This window comes from Olea europaea, chromosome 2, assembly GCF_002742605.1.
Source record: "Olea europaea var. sylvestris chromosome 2, O_europaea_v1, whole genome shotgun sequence".
In the NCBI taxonomy this organism is placed as follows: domain Eukaryota; kingdom Viridiplantae; phylum Streptophyta; class Magnoliopsida; order Lamiales; family Oleaceae; genus Olea; species Olea europaea.
Genome location: NC_036238.1, coordinates 6,022,881 through 6,033,583, shown reverse-complemented (window position 1 = coordinate 6,033,583; position 10,703 = coordinate 6,022,881). Strand labels below are relative to the sequence as shown.

The following is a 10,703-nucleotide window of genomic DNA, read 5'->3' as shown; positions in this document are numbered from 1 at the left end:
CCGTTGATTAGTTGCATTATTGCACAGACATACGTGGGAAAGTAATATTTTTCCATCATTTATTTTCTCAGTTTTAACTAATAAAGGAGCCCTGGTTAACTTCTATGCTATGCATTGTTCTGTCCAACCAGCATGTCAAGCTTTTACACAACAAAAAGACACAAGTTACCAAGAAATATTCTCTTCGAATTACCACGTACGAACTTTTTGCTTTCCTGCTTCATATTCTATCAAGAATAGGAACTGCAGTTCAATAATCTCCAGAAACACCATCACTGCCACCGTCCCAGGTTTTCAGATTCTAACATGTGAAACCTAATAGTAATTTCATATTTAATCCCTTAAATGCATGATGCTTTTTAATCTAGATAAAAATTTTCAGCATAATGATGTACTAAAAATTTAGCAATGGTAGAAAAGAATGGATTGTCATGAACTACATTCTAATTCAACTAAAAATGTGAACCAGAAGCTAGTACCTGAAGTGACCGAAAGATCACTGGCTCAGCAAGACGAAAGATGAGTTTCTCAACTCCCTCAACAGTCCGCTGATTAACAAACCCCCCTAAAACTTTCCTAATAGACGCAGAAAATACCTCTGACCTGGCATGTATGGCACCCTCAAGCAGCTCTTGTAGAAATACATTCTCAATCTCATCCTTGCATTCGCCTTCAACTGCCTTCCATGCTCTAAATATAATCTCCCCATACCCCTCAAGCATTGATTTACGCCCAAACGGAATCTGTGACTTCATCATAGCAAACACCTCCTTAGCCAGCTGCCCACTCAGACCGAACAAAAACGCTATAAATTTCTTCCCATCCTCCGTTTTCATATACAAAGGCGAGATTACACAGCGAATCAACAAATTCTTCAAATCCTCAATGCTCTCGTCTTCAAAATCAAACAACGTGAATGCCTCCCGAAGCGTATAAACTCTATGAACATCCACCTTCTTCTTCAAAGTCAACGACCTTGTTAAAATAACAGGCAACGATTGAGAAATCAGATTTTCCTTCCCCAATATAATCCCCTTCCACCACTCTTCACATAAATTCGCAATTTCCGACAGCAAAACCGGATCTGACTCAAACAAAATTAAATTATCATGCAACTCCTGTGCCGCAGCCAATAAATCAGAAGCAGAAAATAAATTTTTCGGATGAAACACACAAAGTTGCAAAATGTATGCATAAATCTGGAGCTTTTCAACAGCAGTTCGTCGCAAATTTTCACAGTCTTCAGTGGGTGAAACCGCGACATCGTCGTACTTTGTCTTATGTCTAAGGGATCTTCGACGCTTCGCAGGGGGGGTTTTTGGGGAGGCTGTGAAATCGGAATTAGATGGGTTTTTAAAAAGAGAAATTGTTTGTGAAATGAAGTTGTGAAGTGCAACAGGGAGAGTGGAAATGCCATTAGAGTGATTAATTTGGGAATTAATTAGGGTCTTGAGAATGGGTTTTGAAGATTTGAAAGGTAGTTTGGCGGCGGCTAAGAGGAATTCTTCGCCGGAGCTTTGGAGTGATGATCGGAGCTTTTTCTCCATTGAAGAGAGTAATATTTCGGGCGGAACTGCACGAATGGTATGTTATTTACCGTTAGGTTCTATCTGAGGTTGCTTTGCGTTGGTTGGACGAAAGATAGTGTCCGGAAAGGGTTTTGACTGCGGAATTGGAGGTTGAGATTCGTCTGTCGTTTTGAAGATTTTGAATTTTTTGAATTCCATTTTGGCGGTCAATTCTATTTTAGGAAATGTATGGCTGGAAGTAGGTAGGCCTCTCTAAGGATAAGAAAAAGAATCACTTATAAATAAAATATAAAAAAATACTTATAAATAAAATATAAAAAATTATTTATAAGTAAAAAAATTCACCTAAATTATTTATAACTGTGAAATTAACTTATAATTGTAAAATTTACTTATAAGTAAAATAATATTAGCTTACAATTTTAAGCAAATATTTAACTTTATTTAGTTTTTTAAGAAATAGTCACTTATACATAAAAAAATTGCCCATAAGTAAAATATCATTTATGAGTAAAAAAAATCATTATAATTTGTCCCTAATTCATTCAAAACTATTCTTTCTAAATAATCATTTTTCAACCACACATTCACAATAAAATATTCTACACTTAAAGTCAAAATTTTATCCTACTTTTTAACCACACATTTTCCAAAAATTCAATATCCAAAACAATATTTTTCCAAAAAAAAATGGCTATCAAACAAGGGCCAAGAAACGATAAACTAAAAATTTTATGTAATTTTATTCTTTTAAAATACTTTCTGAACATGTGGATAATAAATTCCCAAACATAGATTGGACAATATTAAAAATTCCTACTAACCCCACTCAAAATAGATATGCTCATACACGCTCATAATCAATACTTTAAAAAATGCTCATAACTGATACGTCGAAACTCTCAAGTAGACCCTAAGAGCATCTCCAATGGCTTGTGTAGATTGCCATCTATGTGTTACTATTATAATAGAAAAATAATATTTAGATTCAATTTGGTACAGATTAAAATCTAGCCTCTGTTTGGGGGCTCTTCTATTTCATAAATAATTGATTTTTGTTACCTTTGAAATGAGCCTCATTTCTACTACGCCCTACACATCCGCAACAATTGATAGGTCAAATGTAATTACACTTTACCAATCGTCATTTTTGCCATTCATTGTTGGACAAGTATATAGAGGGTATTTGGGAGTGATTTTTCACCCCAAAAAAGTTGATTTTTTTATTGTTATTTCACTATTCTAACCGTAAAGTTTAACTTATTTTCTCATAGGTGGCCCCCATTTCTATTCTAACGATCAAAAAATCAATTCTCAAAATCGCTCCCAAACAGAGCCATAATCATTGAGGGCAATCATGTCATTTTGCTAGAAATGTAGAGAGTAAAATAATCGATAAATAAAATGCACTCCTACCTTTCTATACCTAGTCAAATGATAATTATATTGAGTCAATTATTTTATTACGAAAATCCTGATCGAACTATCAAAATCTAATAGAATTGGGATTAAAAGAAGGGCTAGATAGAGATCTAGATTTTAATCTAAGTTAAAGTGTTTATATAATTTTAATCACATATTTCATGAGACCTACAACTTTTCAATAATACATTTCATCAATTTATATCAAAATCTATCAAAAATTTATTTTAATCCTTACTAAACAAGGACTTACTACATGGACGGTCCAGTCCAAAATTGATTTACAACTGTTGTGTCTAGGGCCATTGTAAAAAGGACCCCAAAATGAAGCACGTAAACTCTTACTGCAATATGCCGACCCAGTGTCAAAATTTAATTGGTCAATAATTGAAATCATACTTTTAAAATCAATATATCGTGTACTTATGGATGACAAATGGACCGAGGGACTCGTCTAGGCTCGAGTCATGGATTAATTGACAAGCCATTCATGTTTGTGACTCATAGGCCAGGCCTACGAACCAAGCTCATGGATTTATTTGTATGTAACTAAACGGTCATGTAAAATTGCCCTTAGTCAATTTTTTGATTGATTTTAAAACGTTGGCTAACGGTCGAATATTTTAATTTTTTTTGTATTTTTTCTATTTTCATAATTCTGTTCTTATAAATACCCGTCCCTCGTTTTTCCACGCGTCTGCACATTTTAAGTTCTTCATTCAATTATAATATTTCAAATTCTATACATTGCAATTCTATCTACATTCTACAAATTAATTCTTTTTATTGTGCAATTCAATTTACTACCATTTGAGCCCCATTTTAGATTATAATTCATTTTAAAATAGTAGATTGATGGAGAATTGGTTGTTAAAAATAAAGGAATTTTTTGGATTTTCGTGTAATATTATTTTATTAAAGAATGTGTGGTTGGAAAAAAAGAGAAAAAAATGTATTTAAAAAAAAACAATAATGCCTCTTATGCGTTGCTGTGCACGGCTTTTGAATTTTTTGGTCACATGACCACTTAATTTGGTGGGAAAGTAACGCTTGCCTTTTACACTATTGAATATTTTAAATAGCCCATATTTGTCTAAACGGGTTTAGGGGTCCCTTGCTTTCAGAAAAATAAAATTTAGAGAAAAGCCTTCGAAATTTTCCACCAAAATTCGGAGAAAAATCGGCGGACTGAGTACGGAATTGATGGTAAGAACTTGTTTTCCACCAAAATTACATCCACATGCTTCCTTCGTTAATCCAAGCTTGAAACCTTCCGATTCACCTAAGACTTTCGGCTGTAGTAGACCACGACCACGCAATCAAACTAGATTCTTCCGACAGGGATTTATATACTTCACTTGTGAGAGGTAATTATTTTGATGAGGAAAATTACCCATTTCGACACAAAATGCTGCTGTAGATTTTCACTGTAGATGTTTAACGTAAATATTTTCACTGTAATTATTTGACATTTTCTGGAAGAAAAATTAGAAAATCTCTTCTTTTATCCAGAGCACAGTCAAAAATCTCTTCTTTTATCCTTTTAAGATCTTAAATTCATTCAGGGTTGGGTTTGTGTTCGAATTATTATTATTTTATTTTATTTTTTAAATTAGTGTCCATTAAGATTATATTGTCGACAATGTGTATAAAATCTGGAAACAACTTGGTGGTATAGGGATGGACAGAATGACCAAGAAAGGTAATGTCGTTGTAATTTTTTGAAGTCGCATTGTTTCGAAACCTATGTATTTTCACTGCTCGGGCAAATATCTTGTTTCATTTCTAATATTATTGAAGCAAGATTTCCGTGAACAATACTCAAAATTCATATTGTCATTTAATATGATGTAGGAAAAGAAGTTGTGGAAGTATTGGACGATGAAGTTTTAATAGAATCCAAAAATGACAACAATACGGAGAATATCGTCAACAATACAGGCAATGTCGTCACATTAGACGATGATATCTTAGGAGGAGATGGCGTGATTGTGCCTAAAGTTGGTATGAAGTTCAAAGATGAGAAAAAGGTGTATGAGTTTTATAAGAGGTATGCATATGACGTAGGTTTTCCGATTAGGAGGAATTCTAGAAAGGAAGAAGATGGAGTAGTGAATTACGTTACGTTGACATGTTGTCGTGAGGGTCGAAGAAGCAGTAATGCAGGTGTTTCTTTGAAGCCACATCCAACAATTCAGACAGGTTGCAAAGTAAGACTTACTGCTTCTTCAGATATTTGTGGAATATGAAAAATTTGCACAGTTGATCTCGAACACAATCATAAAACTAGTCCTTCAAAATCTAGATTATATCGTTGCAATCGAGAATTGAGTGCAAATGTCAAACGCAAGCTCGAAGTGAACAATATGACTAGAATACCTCTGTACAAAAGTTACAACTCAGCAGTTGTTGAAGCGGGTGGGTATAAGAACATGACCTGGGTGGAAAAGGATTATCGAAATTATGTTGAACGAGTGAGGCGATTGAGACTCGGTGAAGGAGATGCCGCGATAATACAGTCCTATTTTTCACAAATGTAAGCATAGTGTCCGAGTTTTTACTTCTGTATGGATTTAGATGAAGAATCAAAGGCTTATGAATCTCTTCTGGACAGATAAGAGGTGTAGGCAATCATATAAGGAGTTTGGGGATGTAGTGACGTTTGATACCACTTATCTCACAAATAAATATGACATGCCTTTTGCCCTCTCCATTGGAGTAAATCATCATGGACAATCAACACTCCTTGGATGTGGTTTGCTGGCAAATGAAGATACAGATACATTTGTTTGGCTATTCAGGATATGGATGCAGTGTATGCATGGTCAAGCACCAAATGGAACTATACCGATCAAGACTGGGATGTGGAAAATGCAATTGCGATAGTATTTCCAAACACGAGACATAGATGCTGTTTGTGGTATATATTGAAGAAGTTGTCGGAGAAGTTTGGGTACCACGTTTAGAAGGGCTCCATTTTTTTATTTTTTTTTTGTCTATACACAGCTTAGTGTATGATACGTGGGTCGTTGAAAAATTCGAAGAAGGTTGGAAAGCTATGCTTGATACCTATGACTTACATGAGAATGATTGGTTGTCTGGGTTGTTCGAGAATAGGGGTCGTTGGGTGCCATATTATTTGAAAACAACTTTTTAGGCGAGGATGTCAACAACTCAGTGCAGTTAGGGTATGAATGCGTTCTTCGATGGGTATGTGCATTCTAAGATATCATTGAAACAGTTCGTCGAACAATATGAACGAACATTACGAAATAAAATTGAGAAGGAATTCCAAGCGGATTTCAAAACTTACTCACAGATGGTATCCTGCGTAACAAAATATAAAATGGAAAAACAATTCCAGATTGTTTATACCATTTTGAAATTTCGGGAATTTCAAGATGAGATAACTGGAAAGGTCTACTGCATTGTGATATCTGCAAGTGATATATGTTCGGAGAAGTTGTATGAGGTTGAGGAGGATGTCATTTACGAAGAAAATGTTAGAAAAAAAAGTTTTCAATCACATTTCGGGCAGAGGATTGCAGTGTTATTTGCAGTTGCTACTTAATCGAGTTTTGTGGTATTTTGTGTAAACATGCCATATCAGTGTTGATGCATAATGGCATCACATCACTACCGGAGAGGTAAATATTGAGGAGATGGAGACGAGATGCTAGTAGAGCCCACCAAGGGTTGCTGTGAATTACGCCGGTTTGGTTAGCACTCTTAGCCAATTGAGGTATAATAAAATGTGTGAAGTGTTCACAACATTGGCAGACATTGCTGTCGATGACGAAGAGCGAACTCGTGCGATAATAGATTGGATTCAATCGCAGTCCAAAGATATGATGTCTATGAAGGCGAATTGGGGAAGTAATAGCATTTCGCAACCTAGTTTGCATTTAGGTTCGCAGCCTAGAGCATCACATGACACTGGTAGCAGTACTATACATGATCCTAAATATTCAAAACGAAAGGGTGCACTGAAGAAATTTCATCATAAAAGCTCATTGGATTCGAGCTCGAAGAAAATAAAGGTTGTTTTTCTTTTAAAGGTTGTTTGTCTTTCACACATTTTTATCATGTGTCATACACACATTTGAACAAAATGCAAATGTCAATTATTCTCATGTCATGTAGGCAGCATCGACTTCCAGCAAAAGGACAGAGATCGAGAGCGACGAAAAGCAATCTTCGACCCAACACACCATTCGTTCAGTCCTCGCCACATACACAATATTCGATGATGACACAATTCTCAAATTCACAAGTCATGGCTATAACTATTTATTATTGGCATATGTATTGGAGGCAAGTTTCTAATGAAATTTTCATTTCATGTAGGGCGACGAAGAAAGTCACGCACTAACACAACAAGTGCATCTACAAATTTTATTCCCGCATCAACATCGAATGTGTCTGTTCAAATATCCCGGTGAGTATACGGTTTCCAATGTGTATTTAGCACGTTCCTAAATATGTATTTAGCATGTGTCCAAAATTTTCGTGTTTATGTTAGGTAATACAATGCCATACTCCTATCCCGATTTGTTGTACAATGTTGGAACACAATTGGGAATGACACTGTCCGCAATGGGTGTTTTTCCTCTTGGAATTCACGGTGTAAGTGGTGTAATTTTTCTACTTACAAACAGTTAATTTCATATGGTTCTCCAATGTACTTGCAATAACAATATGTTAAACGTCATTTTAGACATTGTCTTCACCAACCAACATAGCAGATTGGATGTCCAGTCTCCCCATACCATTCCACATGGTGCTATTGCTGGAGGTCGTTCTACTCTTGTTTAGAATCCGAGTTCAGGGATGGCTCATCAAGATCCTGCAAAGTGATATTGCAATGAAATCTTGATATGCTGGTTCATCAAGGGGACTACTATTTAATTCCTACAATGTAACTCAATAGGCCGGCAAATGATTTTTTTTTCAAAATTTGTTGTCAACGAATGATATTTTCTTGTAGATGTTTTTTCTTTTGGTTTTTGAAAAAAGTGTACTTGTGTAGTTATTGATTTATAGAATTAGATGCTGTTGGTGCTATCTTGCTGTTGTCGTTTAAACAACATTGATAAATGTTGAAGGATTTATTTGTAAAATTTCCTTTAGTGCAGATGTAACCGTCAATTTCTTAGTAGAGTTGCTTGGTTTTCCATTTTTCAATGTCCCCGGGCATAATGGATTACATGCTATTGTTCTAGTATTACATTTTGTAGATTATGCTCACATATCATGTGCTGGTGCTATGCTGTTGTAGTCTTCATCTTGTTTTACCAGTGAATCTCTTTTTGGCCCACGCTCAGTTGCAATTAATAGAGACAAAAATTGCATTGAAGGTAATGACAAAAATTACCAATTTGATAATTTGGTAATGACAAGTTATAGGTACAAAAAATAATGTGCAATAAATCTAAAAGATGAACCTGAAATGAGAACACTGAGAGTTGACATAATTGGCTGGAAGAAATAGAAAAGTACTTCATTAAGATTACGGACAAAATACAGGAGAGTTGACACCTTGAGAAGCTCGTCAAACATTAACACAATTTTTTCCAAAATCAGATTACATATAAGTACCAGCATATCATAGATAAACACTTGCACAACAATTCGAAAGAGTCTTTTTCGTCATACACCATCCTAAACCATCCGAATACATGACATATTCAGTTTCATTCTCCAAATCTTGTTTTCCTTTGCGCATATTTATTTTGAGCGAGGTCTTCAAGTCTTTTTCGTCAGTTAGCTTAGCGAGCATTTTTAATATTTGCGACAAATCATCCACCCGTTCGCCTCCATTTCTGATGCCACTTGATTCACCATCATCATGCAATGGACACTTTTCATCAGGGGATTTGTTACACCACTTGAAATACCTACAGTCGCAAGTGCAACAATGGAACAATAGTCCTTTATGGTCATTGTGCTTTTCGACCTCCATCCATTTGATGAAGCCCAGACCACAATTTGGATAGCTTCTCTTTCTCGAGCACTCTGGCAGCATATGTCTCCTTTGTCTACAACAATAAATATTCCCCGATTCTTGCCTGCCATCGACCTAGTCTACTTCAACCACATTGAACAATCACATCAACATGAAAACATATCATTCTCACAAAATAGGCATTTTCTTTGAACCACAATAAATAAACATTCCCAAGTCAACCACATTAAACAACCTGCTTAGAATTTAAAACAACACTATAGCATTTTCTTTTATCCAGCAACATAGGAAATTGTGAATACACCTCCTTCATGTGATTGTGTAATGTATACAAAAACAAAAATCTTATATCAAAATATTTTGATTATATAAAGAAATATTCTTTTGGAATAAGGAACCGTCTACAGTAAATTTGAAGCAAAATTCAAAATTATTTCTCTCACACAGTAAATCTGAAGTAGAATTGAATGAGCCCAGCATTGTCAAACTACATTTTCGAAACTCAATTTTTCCCCTATACATAAAACTGAAAGAAGATCGACAAAGCATAAAGCCCCAAATTTTTGTTCATACACAGTAACTCTCAGACGACAAGCCCAGTGCAATCAAACTATTTTCGGCATACACTACAGTTGATAGAAGATCCAAAACTCGTATTTCATCTTCATCATACGACGAAACAAGAAATTATTACGTTAAGAAAAAAAATAATATAAAAAGGCCGAAAACGACATCGTTGCTTCCTTCGCTTTCTCTTACCTAAGTGTGCGAGTATTCAATGGTCTCTAGCCGACAGGGAGGGAAAAAGTATTGTCTAATGGTTGACGCGTCGATCGGAAGTGACGATTTTGTGGCTGGAGCGTTTTCAGGAGAAGTGACGATTTTGTCGCTGCAGCGTTTTCAGGAGATGGGTTTTTTTGTAATGGGAAAGTGGAATTGAGTTGGGGTCTTGGGAAGAGGGATTTTGTTTCAGCCCGGCTCACTTACAAGAAAATCAGTTTCTCAGCTTTTTTTTTTTTTATTTCCACCTCTGCACTATATGATATGCTGTATGGGCTACTATACATGAAGTAAAATTGTAAAAAAAAAAATGGGGATCAAATAAGGGCTAAATTTTGTCACATAATTGCATTCATTCCAATTCTAAATGGATCACATTGGTTTTTTGAAGACTAACGAGTTTGAAGAAATGTATGTTGCCTCTACAACATGCTAGAAAGTGCTATCGCTTTGCTTCGTCTCCATTATTAGATCACGACTTTACTGGTCTTAATAACATTTTAATTCTCTCCGATTTAGGTAATGAATTTGTACATAGGAACATTGATCCAATTAATTTAGATGACAACGAAGAGGAAAGAATGCATACACTACTTTCATACAATAAACAACAAATCAAGAAATAAACTTTTAAGTGTTGGGAACATGGTGGTCACGAGTCAAGTAAATGGAAAGCCATATTACAAAATAGTATGCAAGTATTGTAAAGAAATATTAGCTTGAAAAAAGGACATTCGACTTCGGCACGATTCATCCAGGGACGGAGCCAGGAAAAAATGTTGGGATGGGTGAAAATAAAAATAAGAAAATCAATTAACTCGTGCCATAAGAGATGCTCCATGCCGCACCAAATATAGTTTAAAAAGCTAAAATTATGACAATGACAGAGTGAGTCAGATACTAAAATAAGTATAAGCATTTCAATCCTTGAGATGTCTTAATAAATCTTCATAGCTTTTCTTGCCAAATAAAAAAAAATCAAGACACCTCCCTAGGAAATATAAAAA

At 35.2% G+C, this 10,703-nt stretch overlaps 1 protein-coding gene and 1 long non-coding RNA gene across 2 annotated transcripts; one reads left to right on the top strand and one right to left on the bottom strand.

Moving 5' to 3' along the window:
• Positions 1-4,070: 4,070 nt before the first annotated feature.
• On the top strand, positions 4,071-8,109 carry LOC111409703. The gene is made up of 4 exons (XM_023039718.1): positions 4,071-4,157; positions 7,299-7,389; positions 7,474-7,577; positions 7,669-8,109. Exons 1-4 carry the CDS (start codon positions 4,155-4,157, stop codon positions 7,825-7,827), a joined length of 357 nt encoding a protein of 118 aa, XP_022895486.1. The 5' UTR covers positions 4,071-4,154; the 3' UTR covers positions 7,828-8,109.
• A 307-nt stretch (positions 8,110-8,416) lies between these two features.
• LOC111409701 lies at positions 8,417-9,921 on the bottom strand. The gene is made up of 2 exons (XR_002705514.1): positions 9,676-9,921; positions 8,417-9,035 (listed from the first exon to the last, which is right to left on the bottom strand). It is a non-coding gene; the product is annotated as an uncharacterized LOC111409701 (long non-coding RNA).
• Between the last annotated feature and the right edge of the window lie 782 nt (positions 9,922-10,703).